General features: G+C 33.7%; 4 protein-coding genes across 7 annotated transcripts; 1 reads left to right on the top strand and 3 right to left on the bottom strand.

The window, feature by feature from the left end:
- Positions 1-110: 110 nt before the first annotated feature.
- Positions 111-6388, top strand: LOC108812750 (serine carboxypeptidase-like 22). Its single transcript, XM_018585095.2, has 9 exons — positions 111-473; positions 3201-3305; positions 3450-3545; positions 4555-4647; positions 4883-4968; positions 5047-5423; positions 5671-5772; positions 5863-5968; positions 6055-6388. Exons 1-9 carry the CDS (start codon positions 206-208, stop codon positions 6199-6201), a joined length of 1380 nt encoding a protein of 459 aa, XP_018440597.1. The 5' UTR covers positions 111-205; the 3' UTR covers positions 6202-6388.
- Positions 6389-6964: 576 nt separating this feature from the next.
- On the bottom strand, positions 6965-8324 carry LOC108812751 (nucleoid-associated protein At2g24020, chloroplastic). Its single transcript, XM_018585096.2, has 7 exons — positions 8166-8324; positions 7905-8053; positions 7733-7836; positions 7593-7632; positions 7405-7476; positions 7264-7320; positions 6965-7169 (listed from the first exon to the last, which is right to left on the bottom strand). Exons 1-7 carry the CDS (start codon positions 8218-8220, stop codon positions 7095-7097), a joined length of 552 nt encoding a protein of 183 aa, XP_018440598.1. The 5' UTR covers positions 8221-8324; the 3' UTR covers positions 6965-7094.
- An 837-nt stretch (positions 8325-9161) lies between these two features.
- LOC108812749 (probable F-box protein At5g04010) lies at positions 9162-10137 on the bottom strand. Its single transcript, XM_018585093.2, has one exon. The coding sequence runs from the start codon at positions 10097-10099 to the stop codon at positions 9263-9265; it is 837 nt and encodes a 278-aa protein (XP_018440595.1). The 5' UTR covers positions 10100-10137; the 3' UTR covers positions 9162-9262.
- A 1266-nt stretch (positions 10138-11403) lies between these two features.
- On the bottom strand, positions 11404-15333 carry LOC108812748 (QWRF motif-containing protein 4). Of its 4 annotated transcripts, none has more exons than XM_056989038.1 (7): positions 15187-15333; positions 12487-13852; positions 12291-12410; positions 12084-12200; positions 11918-12007; positions 11731-11838; positions 11404-11653 (listed from the first exon to the last, which is right to left on the bottom strand). In XM_056989038.1, exons 2-7 carry the CDS (start codon positions 13789-13791, stop codon positions 11567-11569), a joined length of 1827 nt encoding a protein of 608 aa, XP_056845018.1. In that variant the 5' UTR covers positions 13792-13852; positions 15187-15333; the 3' UTR covers positions 11404-11566. The 4 variants fall into 4 exon arrangements, with proteins under 4 accessions (XP_056845018.1, XP_056845020.1, XP_056845017.1 ...); XM_056989040.1 differs by lacking the exon at positions 15187-15333 and adding an exon at positions 14387-14733; XM_056989037.1 differs by lacking the exon at positions 15187-15333 and adding an exon at positions 13962-14352.
- Positions 15334-16883: the final 1550 nt, after the last annotated feature.

The raw sequence follows: 16883 nt of genomic DNA, 5'->3' as shown, positions 1-16883 counted from the left end.
ATAACACAAGTATATAACATATATACATATATACAGACACACACACACACAGATATATATATATATATTACACACTTACATGTGTGTGTGTGGGGGGGGGGGGATGTCTATGTTAGTATATATATTTATGCCATGTGTTGAGGTAACACGTCTTATTCTTGTATTGGTCTAAGAAATACCATTGAAGAAAAGGATAGGAGGAGAAATGGCAAGAACACATTTGTTCTTTTTCCTACTAGTGCTTTCATCATCACCATTATCATCAGCATCAACAACAGTATCATCATCATCATCTTCAAGAGAGCAAGAGGAGGACAGGATCGAAACACTTCCAGGGCAACCAAAAGTAGGATTCTCACAGTTTTCGGGTTATGTGACAGTGAACGAGTCACACGGTCGGTCACTCTTTTACTGGCTCACTGAGTCATCTTCTTCCCCTCACACCAAACCACTTCTTCTTTGGCTCAATGGAGGTTAGATTTTTTTTTATGTCTCCACTCTCCATTCATACATATATATACACATGCATGGATCTCTAGTGTATCTTCATATATTGGTGTTATATCTTATCTGTGATAGTTACTTCATTGCGAACTACTCCTTTGTTATTTTAAACGTAAACCAAATCAAAATTTATAACTAATTAAATGGTTTCTATATTTCTTGAACCGAAACTCAAAACTATAATAGAATCATAGCCAAACTGAAAACCAGAAGATAACAATTTAAAAATGAACCGAAATGTCTAAATATATTAGTGCATATTAATCCTAAATATTTTCGTCAACTAAAAGCGGAAGGCGCCAAATCTCATGATCATGACTATTCTTAATTAATTTAGCTAAAAGTAAAATATATAAGAAGGCAACTACACTTCATGCCGTATCACAATTTTTAATTGTGATTAAAGCAAATCCATGTCCACAAAAACAACATCAACAACCCAATATGACTCTGATAAGTGAAACATGAAATTTTGTTATAAAAAACAAAAGAAAACATGCAATTATCTTTTAGCAGAAGTCCACAATTCTCACTAAGTTAGACCTGAAGGAATATTGGAATATACTCGCACACTATTGTCAACATATCCTCTTCATTCAGATCATGCGCATGACAACGACATAAAAGCATTAATCCACTATCTTTTTTCGCGGCAAGCTCATAAACAAAACTAAAGCAAATTGTAGACAGGCTTTAAATAGCAAAAAATAGTATAAAGGGAAAATATGAACAATAGTGGCCTATTGTTAAAAACCAGTTACTACTTTGATCTAAGGGTAGTAGTTTTCAAGGTTTTGTCAGAACTGCTTTATATTTATATGTTTAACATTTAATCAACGCAAATTCTCTCTTATAGTTCTATCCTTGTCGAAAATGCACTCTTTGGCTCTCTGCAGCCATTTAATAGCCGGCAAAAGCATACAACGGCGACATAGACGATTTGACATTGTTCGGTCAGTTACCCGAAAAAAGTCCATTGTTTTGTAGATTTTAAGTTCAAAATCACACATTAGGTTATAGATATGTTAAGTTTAGGTTAAAATTCACAAGAAAAAACACTGAAATCATAAGGATCGTAAAAAGAGAGGCAATTGTAAAATTCGCAGATCTTAAAAGGTTGAAAACGAGAATACTTTTGTCATTTCATATTTAATTAAACCTATCAGCCAAAAAAATGACACTCCTTCCCGAACAGAGCTTATCTGATTATGTGTGACATTAGGCAGGACTCTGAATACTAGACCAAACGTCAATAATGGTTAACTACACATACTTAATATAGAACTATATTAAATTTTGATTTATCATGCGCTTCCAAATTAAAACTAATTATCGGGACTGCATTAGTTTAGTAATTATCCAACTCTACCGATACGAGATTTTCATTCATTCATTAGCACATTTCTACACGTCCATACGTGGACAATTATAAGAACAATCATATCATATGGCTCTGATACAATGTTGAAATGTTGGAGAAAATATTTCACATCAATAGTTTCGATAGAACATAAATAATATATAAGAGATTTAGACTATTTCAGTTAACAGTCTTAGAATTCCCAGAAAATTTAACATGGTATCAGAATAGACTCACACTCTAACCCATTAATGTGACTCAAAATGATCCAATCATCCCGCTAATGATGACCTAAGAAAATGTTTAATTATATTGAGATAGCAAGAAAAAACATTATCTCGAAGAGAGAATGCTAGATTCTATCGATATTAATAGCTATAGACACCATTATCTTGAATGAGAATGTTGGAGAAACAATTTATCAAAAAAATTTATGGACATAAATAATATACAAGGGACTTTAACCATTTTATTTGCAGATAATTGGTTTTAAGTTAGAAATCTATAAAACTTAATTAGCCTAACATTGTATAAAAGCTTTAAACTTTTTTTTTAACAATAAAAGCTTTAAACTAATTTTTGTTTAATCGTTGATCAATCTCCAATTTGTTTTAGTGTATGCGATGCCAACCCAAACATACAAGGAACCCCTAGCGAGTGTACGAACATGGCTTCTATCCTCATTCTTATCAGGACCGACCCTTCTTACTAAATCTAAAAAATGTATTAAGTCACGCGTCGAAATTAAAGTCTAGGTAAAGAAAATTTAAAAGATATAAGAAAGAAACATAATTTATTTCTTTAATCACTGAAATATTAAATTTTGTTTACTAACTATATAAACAAAAGCCGGCAGAAGTTGAAAGTAGGGTCATCAGATGGAAGATCCTAATTACATATACATATCCAGTCTCAGGACCACAAGAGAAAGCAAAAATAAGATTCGATATACACCTATGCAGCTACATATATCTCTAACCTTATTATCATTTTTAAACATCAACTTTTCAATTATTTTTCGCCTTTTAACATTTGGTAAGAATGACAGAAACATGCATGTATCAAAGGCTCACCGCAAACTTTTATTCTAATTAGGAATATAAGAAAAATGTGACCTTTTAATTTATGTCGTATGACATTTCTCTTTGATTTACATATAAGAAATTTTATAAGGGATTTTATATGAGAGTTTATGTTAGTCTTGTCGATGTTGACCCACATTTAATTATATATAATGCATGTGATTGACAAAAAAGGTAAATATGAGAAAAACGTAGAAATCATTGTGTTATGTTCAATTGTTCATTAACTAAAACATAGGTAACCCAATCTACAGGACCGGGCTGCTCGTCTATTGCTTATGGAGCTGCGGAGGAAATTGGACCATTTCGGATCAATAGAGGTTCAAATCTCTATCTCAACAGTTTTTCTTGGAACATAGGTACGTACTCACTAGTTCATTTCGATATGTTTCTATCGTTATATTTACTAATCAAGTTTGCTTTCGTTATATTTACTATCAAAAATTTGTAGGTATGTATGTTTCTATTCATTATATTTAACATGTCTAGATGTGTAATAACAGAGGCAAATCTTTTGTTTCTGGAATCGCCCGTTGGAGTTGGATTTTCATACACTAACACAAGCTCCGATTTGAAAGAGTTGGGAGACGAACGTACAGGTCATATTCATTTTATTTACTTAATATATATGAGTATATCACATAGTTTTCAATTGGGTATGGCTAGGGTTTTCATTTGGGCTTAGATCAATTTTCAATTTCATTTAATTAATTATGTAAACCAATTTAATCGATCCGTATGGAAATTGTTATGGAATTAACGGAGACTAGCTACATAACATATTTTATTCGCATATATTTGTGATTTTCATGCATTATATTTATCACTACTTGGTGCGACTAGACAATACTTTCAATTGGTATGTGTGTAAGTAATTTGTAAAGTTGACAAACAATTTTTCATTAACCGTTTGTCCAATGTTAGGAATTGATTTTCAATGAATATACATGATTGACTACAAGCAAATTTTACATAACGTTTTTCGAACTTTCAAATTAGTATAGACATCAGCAAACATATCAAACTACACTTTAAGGGCCTCAACGTATCAATTTATATCTAAACTAAATGATCATAAATAAGATGATTCATTTTATATTTTCCATGCAAGTGTTCCAAAACTTGGTTAGTGTATATAGTTTCAATTTTGTATTCATAGTTTTTCCTTTAAAACATCAAAATTTGTATTTTGTCCTATAAAATATGTAATAGTCTTCTTATAAGAAACTCAATATCTTTTTATATTCATATATAAAAAATTACGTAAACTTTGAAGAAAAAAAATTACGTAATGAAATTCAAAACTAAGTAGTTGTTTTTTTTGAAAAAACCTTTTTCAAATAGCACTAAATCCTTATAAAGAAAAATATACATATACATATAAATCCACATATATAATTATACTAAAGTAATTTTTAATAATAAAAATTTCGATGTTTTTTACAATATCTAAATGCCACACTTTCATATTGCTTTAGGCCTCTAATTATTTAGGTACAGCACTGCCTAGATATTTTGTTAGTTACAATCCAGCATTAATAGATGTAAAAGAAAACTCAGCATTGATAATTTTGTTGACCGAAATTGATTAATCATTGCATGTTGCAGCTCAGGAAAACCTGATGTTTCTTATTAAATGGATGTCAAGATTTCCTCAGTATCAATATAGAGATTTCTACATTGCTGGTGAAAGCTACGCTGGTATGTCGCCAGATAAACACTCTTCCAAGTTCCAACCGTTCAAATTATTTTTGAATGATTTCTAGTTAATCTTGTTCAGTCAAATACAAACCAAGATAGTTCGAAATACAGTTTATACCAAAGCTGATTCATATGAATGAAATCAAATTGGATAAATACAGTTCTTTTTAAAAACAATTTCAATCTGATTATTCAAAATCCCTTCAATCATTTAATTTAGTGCCTATTTTTACAGGGCATTATGTTCCTCAGCTTGCCAAAAAGATCAATGAGTACAACAAAGCCTTCAATAAACCAACCATCAATATCAAAGGATTCATGGTAAAGCTAAGATCTATTTGTTTTGTCAAATTGCAAAACTATTATAGTAATAATAAAATGAATTATCTTCTCTTCAAGGTTGGAAACCCAGACATGGACAAAAACAACGACAAGTTAGGGACCATAACATATTGGTGGTCTCACGCGATGATCTCCGACACAACCTACAACCTCATCCTCAGAAACTGCAATTTCACGGCAGACATTTTCTCCAAAGAGTGCAACTCCTCAATTTACAATGCTGCGGCAGACTTTGGTGAAATCGATCAGTACAGCATCTACACACCCAAGTGTGTACGGATGAAGCAAATGCGTAAAGCCGTGCTAGCTAGACAGACTACAGAGTATGACCCTTGTACCGAGAGCTACGCTGATATATACTATAACCGCCCTGATGTACAGCGAGCTATGCATGCAAACCAGACAGCCATTCCTTATAAATGGACCGCTTGCAGGTATCTTAACTATATCATTACTAATCAAGGACAATGAATCAAGGGTCAACAATTAAAACCGAACCGAATTAACTTTGGTTTAAATTACTTAGAAGTTAAAACAAACTAACCAAAAAAAAATCAAATCTGGAAGAAAAAATATATCAAAATATACATAAATTCAACTGTAGTTCTATGGAACTAATTCAAACATATTTTCTTTAAAAAGAAGTCCAACGTATTTTTTTGTTCTTCCCAAATAATGTAGTGACCCTGTGTTTAACAACTGGAATTGGAGAGTGTTTGACAATTCGATGTTGCCGATATACAAAGAACTCATGGAGGCTGGTCTGAGGATATGGGTCTATAGGTACACTGTGTTTAAGAATTTGATCACAGTATTAATTAATAAGTCCTTTAGTCATTAATCCATATTTTTTTCGATCACATGGTGATGCAGCGGTGATACAGATTCGGTAATTCCAGTGACAGCGACTCGGTTTTCCCTCAGCAAACTCAATCTTCCAGTAAAAACTCGTTGGTACCCTTGGTACTCCGGGAACCAGGTATATTAATGACCTCATTACACATATATATATACAGATTTTCCAGTAATAGAGAGCTAGCTAGAGACGTTAAATGGCGCAAACAGGTAGGAGGAAGAACAGAAGTATATGAGGGGCTTACCTTTGTAACGGTAAGAGGAGCGGGCCACGAGGTGCCATTGTTCAAACCGCAGAGTGCACTGATTCTTTTAAAATATTTCTTGGCTGGCAAAGAGCTACCAAGATCTTATTAGTTGGGCAAGCGAATTGGCCACGTGTGAAATCCGAATAAACTCGGTGTTTCTTTTCCCCTTTATCTGTTTTAAAATGGATTGATTCCCAACAATACAAATTAAGACAGACAAGCATTCTTGGTAAGGAAAAGATTATCATGTAACTAAAAAATGTATGTTGGCATTTAAGACCTTGAGGACATCACTATTTTTAACGTCTACTGAATTTCTCAACAGGTTCTAGAGAATATCTTAGATAAGTGAATTTGTGAAATGTATATAAACAAATAAAAATTAAAAATATAGCTATATCTCTATCTATGCAGAAAAATGTAACAATTAAGAAAATGGACAAGTTTCTCTTTTTCGTCACGTGTATGCGATGTGCACAACTATTATATAACACTATAATATATATTTTGGATAAATTAAAAAATGATGCAATACTAGGACTTCTCGGAAAGCACAACGAGTTCGATTCCATTTTTGAACTCGACTTTCTCAAAATCTTACTGTGAAAATTCGCGAATTTCTACCTTCCGTAGTATATGCTTATTGACAGGTTAGAGTATGGACAGGGGGTAACGTTTGCGACAGTAAGAGGGTCAGGCTACGAAGTTCAGTATTGCAACCAGAGCGTGCCCTCACTCTTTTTTTAAGATCGTTCTTGGCTCGGTTCATTACACAACCCACAGATGTAGGATTTCAAAGTCTTAGTCGAGGAATGCATTTCGATAAACAATAGGAACTGCGTTGGAATTGTATAAGATCATACTCAGGGTAATAAGACAAATATCTGATTCCATAAGAGTAAAGTACAAAGGTCTTTGCTTCTCTCTGCCTGACTGATAAATAGAGAAAAAAAGCTCACACCTGAAACTTGAATGTGAACAAACAAACCAAAAACAGTTTCTTTACTTCATTCCTTCGCTGAGGCCTGGCGGCATGCCTAAGCTCTGCGCAAGGTCACTCATTCTTTCTTTCATAGCCTGTCAAAAATTCAAGAAAATCTCTCAAATTACAAGAGATAATACTTTAATTGTCATTGTGATAAAAAAGAAAATGGTCTATGATTGCTTTTACCACAACACTCTTTGCGTGTGCGTCCTTGTAAGCCTCCGTGACCAACAGTGAAAGTTTCTGCCAAAAAGGAAAACACACACAACATGAGAGAAACCATTCTGATTAACACAAGGTAGGTAGGAAGGAAGTGTGGTCACTAACCTCAGAGCCTAACTCCATAGCTGCCTCAGTTATATCAGTACGGATTGGTTGCTGGTTACCTGATAACGTAACCTGTAACAAAGCTTCAGGTCATCAGAATTTGGTAACAACTAGTTAACCTATTAGGACAAAACAACAACGCTCCATCTTATGAACTGATCTAGTGGGAGAAGACTAGCACTACTGACCTTGACAAGCTCGCCTTCACAATAACCATCGAACTCTGCGCTGGAGAGAGTGGAAGGAAAACAGGATACAGACACTCAATAACAGAGATACTTGAAAGAACTAGTTTTAATGAATGAGAGAGAGAGAGAGAGAGACATACGCAGCTAACTCTTTTTGAACACGAACAGCCTCAACTTGAACAACCATTTGAGCTTTCTTGACAGTCTCATACATATTCTGCATATTACCAAAGATTCCTCCTGCCTAGAAAACAAAATCTCATAAGTTTCCGACCAAAACCCCATGTCGTATTCTAAAACAAAAGATTAAACCTTTGACTGTCCATCCTCAGTATTGTTATTATCTTTGTTGTTTCCACCTCCGAACAACCCATTCACACGAAGAGGCCTATTGGGCTTGTGCTGATTTGGCCATGTCGCGTTCTTGTTCTGTCTACTACTTCCTCTCTGGGAATTAAAGCCTGCAAAATTTATCAAACAACATTCAATCGAAATGTATACTTAAAAACCTAAAATGGATAAGAGAGAGAGAGATACAAAAAGTCAGTAGATAAGAAAGAGAGAGAGAGTGACCATGTTGGGAGAAGGGAGATAGTAAAGACTTTGTGAAATCGGTGGTTGAAGCCATGGGTTCTTCTACCGGAGGAGGGAGGAGATAAGAGAGCAGAGAGAAAGGGCGAAGATAAAACGGAGGAGAGAGGAAATGCTTCTCTTTTTTTTTTAAGTTCAGGACGTTTTTTCTTGTACATATAAATAATAAAAATTAAGCAATTTTAAAAATAATAATAATAATAATAATAATTGTACTTCAAGGTATGGAATCAGATCTCTGAAACCGGAAATCAGTGTTAAGATATCAATGATCATTGAAGTTTGTGGTGGTAGGTTTGTGGTATACTTTGGTCTGTGGCACTGCATGATGTGTTAAACATGTGACTTAGAGAGGAAGCGGATTAGCATCGACAACTACGAAAAAAAAAAATTAACGGAGATGCGTTACTAATTGGTTGTGGTGATCAGAACGTATCTTTATAAGTCTGATAGCTTTCTAAATTATTACTGTAAAAACACAAGTAGAAAATCAGAACAATAAAAAGATGGTTGAAAGAGAAGGGGAATGAATAAGGTTGTGTGCTTCTATGAAAACGTTTTGCTTTTTGATCTGTAGATGTGAAATAGTTTAATCTATTTTGACTTACTTTGTTTTTATGTTGCTAACTCGATAATGCTGTATACATCTGTTTCGGTTCTGAACTTATTGCTTACGGCGACACCTATTTAAGCTAGAGCATTGTAAAGTTTAATATCTAAATGGGTTCCAACTTCCAACCTACAACTTCTAACGTTTGAAGACTTCATTGATTTTTTTTTTCTTTTAGCTCTCTTTAAATATACACAAACTTAGTTTTCTTGGCAGTGTGTGTGTGTGTGTCAGAACATATATTACTTGAAACTGTAAAGTTTTTAAGATTTTGCTTTGATTAAAAATATTCGTATGCCAACACTTTCTTTTGTTGCTACTAATACGTACGTTTCATGAAATATTATTTTCTTAAATTAAGGGAAATCTGTAGTATAATGAATTTCATTAATACCATGAAATAACAACATTAAAAGATCTTCAAGGCTACTTGCTACACCATCATCTACTCGAGACTATTGTGAGAAAACTATTCCAATAAAAACCGCTGAAGATATCTCAAAAACCCGTCAAGTAACAGAGATCCCCAGCCATCTGAGTCCACTATCGAAAACCCAATCTTCTCAAGAACTTCGCCGTTAAAACTCGGCTTGACGTCGCCTACTAGCTTGCGGTTACACTTGTCCTCAAGTCTATCCGTGAACCACCCATTCTTAGTGTCCAGTGCTCTTGTAGTATCAGCAATCGTGAAGAACTTCTCCTTGTACATGACTTGCCATGTCATCCTCACGTCATCTTCACCGGCAGTGATTGCTGCTTTGCTTACGTCGGCTTCTATCTTGAACTTGTCGTTAGGACCAAACTCGAGATCTTTACCCTTTTTGTAAACCGAAGCTTTCTTTGTTTTAGTTGACACGTGGACCATGAAGCTGAGATCAGAGAGGGATATCTTGACGGGTTCAGCCACTTGATCTTTGCGGCGGCGTTTGGCATCCGTTTCAACGGCGGAAACAAGGTGTTTGCACGAGATGCTTTCAGCGTTTTTCAATACCATCATCTCATAGGGAGAAGAGCGTTGTGCGGACCTTGCGGTTAAGAGAGACTTCCATAGATCTTCCGAGGAGAAACACTCAAGCCACGTGGTTGAGACGCAAGAGGCGACGGCGAGAGTCTCGGGATCCATGTATGGACCAAGAACGCATAGAGCCTCCCAAGACGGTGGACGCGGTTTGGCATGTTCATTCACGTCATATTCTTCATGCACAGTGATCTCGTCCTCGTCGCGTTTGCGTTTCAGGGGGTTCTGTCTCATGGCGGCAGGAGAGGACAAAACACGTGCAACAACGACGGAGGCAGATGGAGACATGTAGAGGTTTTCTGACTTTTGTAATTCACGTTTTTAGTTTGGAGTGGTGTGGGTTCTATGTTATTGATGATCGATATTTATAGGGCTGTATGTTTGCTTTCATAACTCAAAAGGAAAGTCGGCAAAAACAAATGGCAATTTTTTCAATAAATAAAATTGGATCTGGCTATTCTTCATATGTTTTGATATATCTGAAAATCAACTAACTTTCTCTCTTTCCATATTTAAAACGAACGGATCAGATAAGATAACGGAAATTTATATTCTGAACGGGATTTCTTAAGAGTATTGGCTAGATAATGGAAACTGTATATTCTGAACGGGATTTCAAAACAAATCTATTATTTTATGAGTTTATAAAATACAAAAATATTTTTTACTAGGTTTACCGTTTTCAGTTAGTTGACATGCTATGTCTATATTTAAAATGGAAACTTTTTCTAGAAAAAACTATCTTTCATAAATAAAAGCTATGATTATCAAGCAAGACAAAATCTATATGTCTATATGTCTTGATTATCAAGCAAGACAAAATCTGCAAATCACAAAGCACATGGTCATCAAAATTGTGGACATGATGAAAAAGAGACGGAGCAAAGGAACTAGTGAAACTTAGAATCCTAAAGTTACAAACAAAAGTTATAAACTCTTAATGAATGAATTAATGATAATATATACAATCCTGAGTTATCTTAGAAAGTGCTGTTTACCGCATATAAACACTGGCAAATGCCATATACGCTTAACTAATGTACATTTGTATAAATATCTTAAAGTGTGGATATGTTTAGAAAAATTTGTAGTACTATCTCTTAAAAAGTCAAAATTAGATTTAAAAGTTGTGATCAGAAAAAAAGTCAACTAACAATCCTTTGATTTATTTACCAAAAAATTAGCATGTGATTAAGTTTTAAAACTCATCGGAAAAGAATGAGGTTATTGTTTATGTACAATGATGTTTGATGGAAATTCAACCCGAAGTAACTGGAGATCCCATGAAATTTGCTCAAGTGAACAACAAAATCAAATGGGCCTAGTAAAATGTTTCACCATATTTTGCAAGCCAAATGAACTTAGTAAAATGTTGGATTTTATATAGAGAATAGCCAACTAAATGTCGTATAAATAAAACCCCATGTTTAACTTTATTGAAAACTGTTCAACCAATTAGATTTCACTGTCTTTTTTATTATTGGTTAATTGATTCTAAAATGATTTTTTAAAAATAACTTTTTTAGAAAAATCTAGTTTTTTTAATCTTTGTGCACTAAGGCAAAACATCAAGTATTATGAAACAGATGGAGTATTAAACTACATTTTTTGCATTGATTTTCTTTAAACCATTTATTTCACATCCTCTTCCTACAAGTAAAAGACAAAATGGAGAAAGGATGGTGGCAGAAGAAAATGGCAGCCAAAAAAGAGCAATTTACAAGTCATTGTTAAGTGTTGGCCGTGAAAACTTGCTTAATGGCAACAATGGAGACTTTGCATCATCTCTTCTTCTTCTTGCTTCTTTTGCATTAAATGAGTCATGAGGCTACTCTCTTCTATCTGGATTCACACAATGACAACTTTGTTAACTTTTTGGAACATTATTAATTCTTGGATTTTTGTTTGATATTTGTTACCTCCATGACTGCGGTTGATGCCAAGACATCTTCACATCTGCCAAGCATAAAATTCTCTTTTGTAGCTATAAAAGCGAGATCTGAAACAAGCCTAGTCATCTCTTCCATCTGCAGTTGCAATAGAGGGAAAAGTTCACGCACTTGGGAGGAAATATCATTTTATTGGATTCATGAAAAGTAGTCTCACCTGTGAGTGTAAAGACCATATGGAAGATCCCACACTATGCATTACATCAAGAGCTGATGACATGGCCAACTTCAAAGATCTGAGGTCCACCTGTGATCACAAGAGCTTATACTAAATCAATACTCGATTCTTGATCTTCAACTCTATGAAAAGGTAAACCACATACCTTTGTTCCTCCAGTTAGTGGAAGGCGCAGAGTATTTGCTTCCAAGTCTGCAATGGCACCACCTAAAGAACTGACATGTTCTCTCTCAAGTATGGCCCAATCTTCAAGGCAAACCATCTGTAAAAATACATACACGGAAGCATTAAGACCACAAGGATGATAATCCCATGAGAGACGGAGAGAGAGACAGAGAGAGAAGACACGTACCTGCTTATTTAAGATATCATCAAACTTGATTTCTAGCTTCATCTGCTGGAGACAAACTCTTTGGGTTGTCACAAGATCTCTCAGGTCTGATGTTGCATGCCAGACATTGTATAGAGTTTCCTGTAACCTCAAGATTGTTAATACAGTGTAACAATTAAGCAGAAAGATTGTTTATCCTTTTTTTGAGTATTTTTACCTCAGCAATTAACCTCTGAATATATCTTACTCCCTCAGCTCTAGCGTTTGCAAACCGCCACTGTGAATATCTATTATAGAGCAAACGGAGTTGATGGACATCTTCTATGTAAGTTGTCTTTTTTCCTTTCTTGACATCAGCGATGAAACTGAGAACTGATGTTGTGGTGCTACTCGATTGTGTGCATGAATTGGTTTGTCTTACCCTGGAAGGACTTACACCTCTTGGTGGCGGTGTAGACGATCTCAGACAAGAGCCTCTTGAAGGACTCAATCCTCTCAAGGGACTCATGCCTCGTGAGTTAGAGGATGATGATGAAAATGAGGATCTGCTAGGAGAAGCAGTGCGTGATCCAGGAGCAGACAAGGGATGCACTCTAGCTGAAGTCGCCCTATCTAATGAACTTGCAGACAGAAGCCTGTGTCTAGACACATTACCATCTTCTGAGTTTGTTGGAGACATTACTAATCCATTACTTTCATAAGAGGACAACAACCTCGCTGTGTCACTAGAAGACTTCTGCAAAGGTTTACAGCTTTTAGGCATTCTCTTATCACCAAGATCCATGCTTCTGTTCATAGAATCTGAGATTATCTTTCCACCAAGTCTACTAGGCCATCGATGCTGTTCTATTAACCTACTATGAGGACCATCTACAGGTTTTGAATTCTCTGATTGACCTGCAGGCACATTCTTCCCTTTCAATGGACTTCTTTTCCTCTCGGGTGTAAGTTTTCTAGACACAGACGTTGTTGTTGTTGTTGTTGTTGTCTCACTCTTCTGTTTATGTGTAATATTCGAAGATGGTCTCAGTGTCCGATCAATAGAAACAACCGGTTTCTCCTTCTTACTAACAGGAACCGAGACTGAATCAGACTGAAATGAAACGCTGAGGCTTCTCATAGTAGAAGGCCATAAGCCTTCAGGTAAACGACCAGTAGGAAGTCTCCTAGATGAAACCGGTAAATCTATAGATACATCACTAACCGGTGTGGATGGATTAGTGGGAGTGGTTGGCGTTGAAGAGCGTTTCCTTTCAGCTGAAACAGCTCTTTTTGATGATGATAAGGACTGAGAGCTTGAAGAAGAGACAGTCCTCGTGGCATTAGGTGAAGGGCATCTCCTTGTTTTAGTAGGAGTTGATGATCTGTATCTCGAACTGACTTCCATTGTTCTAGACCGGCGAGTTGCAGCAACTGCATTGTTCTTCTCCGCTGGAACAAGAGGTGGTCTTGTAGTATCTGTTACAGATTGCTGTTGCTGCTTCCCCATTGATGCTTTCTTGGAACCATATAATACTTCCATTCAAGCTTTAACAAATACAACCTTGCATTGGTATGGTTAAGCAGCTAAATGCCCTTTTATTCTGCAATAAGGCAGGAGAAAAGTAAGATACCTCACAGATGTGCAAGATGGAGAAAAGCAGAGAGAATATTTAGACAACCAAGAAAGGAAAGGAAAATAAAATATTATACATCTTTACAACAGACTCAGATCAAGAATCTCTTTTAAAGCAATCCAAGTAAAAAAATAGAACAGGACAGAACAAAGATGAGATCTCTAGGTGTTCTTTGAGATGGGTTTTTACATGAAGAAAGCAAAACAGATCAAGGCATGGACAAGCTTTGGTCCTTGGGACAAACTGACTGATATAAAGGGAGGTTGTATAGTATGGGTCCCCTAAGAAAAAGGAAAAAGGGACAGCAAGAACAGCTTGAGACCTAGGACTGAAAGAGATAAGAAAAGTTGAGCCTAGGACTATAAAATCAAGTGTCAAACAAGAAAGCAGAGAGAGAGAGAAAAAAGAAAAAGAAAGGCAGGTCTAGTACTAGTACTAGTACTAGTTTAATTGAACTTTCACATATACAGAGATATTCTTGATTTGGATCAAAGACATTACTTTTAAACAAACATCAGAGCAAATAAGATCTAATTTTCAGTGTCATTGTCACGGGTGTGGCATGGTCTGATGGGGTTGGAGTAATTAATGAAGACTTCAAGTTTTATTCACAGACCCACCTTTCATCTTCCTTCTCTTTCCATCAAAGTCCACAAAAAGAAGTTTCCTTGACTAAGATTTATAATAATTCATTTTAGAAATAGTCTGACTATAATATGCTTGTGAGTTATTATATTATAATAATAAGATTTGCAGATTCATATGTGTTTAAAAATGGGAAGAGACAAAGAGGACCATGTGTATAGAAGAATCAGTGTCTACTCTGAAGTTGAACGGTGAAAAACAATTGCAGTAATAGTGAGAATAATGCAGATGATTTAACATCTGGATTTGAAAACATAAACAAGAAGAAATCTTACAAATTTTCTAGGGAAAATGAAATTTGGGATTCAGAAAACAATATTTTTATTGGGTTTATAGTGAAATGAGAAGAATCCAAAAAAAAAATATATAAATATATATAGTAGTCTGTTTTTAGTAACACGGCTAGTGTCTCTGATGAAGCAGACAAGTTTTATCGATCGAAAATAATATGGAATTTAATAATAAATAAATAAATAACTTTTTCTGCAAAATATTAAATTGTTCTTAGTTCATTAAATCTCTCTCTAAACGCCAAAAATGGAAACAGGAACTGGCAGTGTCGACTGTCGACTAAACCAGATTCGTTATTTCTAATTTTGATGCGGTAAACAGGCGAAATTAACATGAAATCGAAGCTGGGTTCTGGGGATTCGAACCTGGAAATCGAGAGAATGGTGAAAAACAGTTAGATTAGATCTGAACGTGATTAGATTATAACCCAAAGTGTAGAGAAATCACGCCGGAATAGGACCGGAAACAGAATTTTCTTTTCTTTACTGCTGCATTGTATCTTGATGGGTCGTTTGTTGATAATTATTTGGGTTGGTTATTACCTAAATAAAGAGAAAATGGTGGATATTTATAATTTTAAATCATTGACCCCCACAAAACATCGTATGATGATAGTGATATGATTTACTTTTTGCAAGTGTTAAGCTAACTCACTTTTACTAAAAAGTCTTTAGTGTGAAGTATCGTGTGTCTTATGCAAAAAAAAAATCGTAATTGACCTTTTACACTTATCCACTATATGCAGAATATTTCTAGTTTTATCATTGTAAATATTTCATTTGAGAATATAAACTTTTTGGATGTCCAGACTTTGAATATACTTAAAGTTTTATTAAATACAAACTACAAAAATTATTTACATACATATTAACTTTTAATCAGGAACGCAGAATGGTAATTTTAAAAATAATTCCAAATTATTTAATAAAAATATATCTTATTTGATTTAAGTTTTATATATGCTTGGATCACAATATTTTTTACTAAACAACATGTATAATACTAATTTGTTGTTTGCCTATTTTAATTATAAAATTTGTAATTTGATATAAATAATAATGTGAACCAAAATTAGTTAATCTATTTACTTTACTATCTCACATTTATTTAAGTTTTATATTTAACTGAAATAGGCTAATTTTCTTTTATTATTTATTATACTTCATAATAGTTTAAATATTTCTGCAGAATTGAATTATGCCGTCGTATAAACAAACATAATTTAATTATCATATAATCAATAGAAAATAATAACTAATATTTATTTTATGAATTTGAAATATATTACAAGAATTTTTATATTACAATTTTAAAATCCTTTTTATAAATCAAAAATTTAAATAAAATTTGAGTGATTTGTGTTTAGAAAAATTCCATTCGATAGTCTTTTTAGTTTATTTTCACAAAATAGTACTCAAAGAGAAAAATCACCAAATTTTTTTTAAAAGGGAATATATGAATTTGTACTCCTATAATTAATTAATATAGACTTAGGATTTAGAGTTAATGAGTGAGGGTTTGGGGATGGGGTTTCAAATTAAAAAAAAAATCAAATTAAAAAGGGATTATTTTAGTCATTTTATTTTTGAGGATTATTTTGTGATAAAAAAATTTAAAAAAAAATTGAGAGAATTTCTCTTGTGTTTATGTGTGTATATTTATTTAAGTTTACTTTTAAATTTACAAAATAATTATTTAATAAATTGTATATTTAAACATAGTTATTTTTAGTTTAATTGTTTAGTTATAATTAATATATTATATATCAAATTTTTATTGTTACTATATGAATAAAATTTTAATTTAAGTAATATTAAATTAATTTTAATATTTCAGTATTTAACATTTATTTGATTATTATAGAATATAGAAATTATGACATTTTGCTATTAAAAACATACATATATAACTAACATAAAATAGAAAATAATAATATGATTTAATCAGTTAGAAATTGGTTTGATAAAATAACTCTTGCATATTTAAAATAATATTTATTTGATTAGTGAATATTTTTTTTTGATGACTCTGGTATCCGAATGCCTCGAGAGGAATCCGACTA

The sequence above is a fragment of the Raphanus sativus genome, chromosome 6, assembly GCF_000801105.2.
Source record: "Raphanus sativus cultivar WK10039 chromosome 6, ASM80110v3, whole genome shotgun sequence".
NCBI lineage: Eukaryota > Viridiplantae > Streptophyta > Magnoliopsida > Brassicales > Brassicaceae > Raphanus > Raphanus sativus.
The sequence above is the reverse complement of the archived record's forward strand: the minus strand, read 5'-3'. Positions and strand labels throughout refer to the sequence as shown.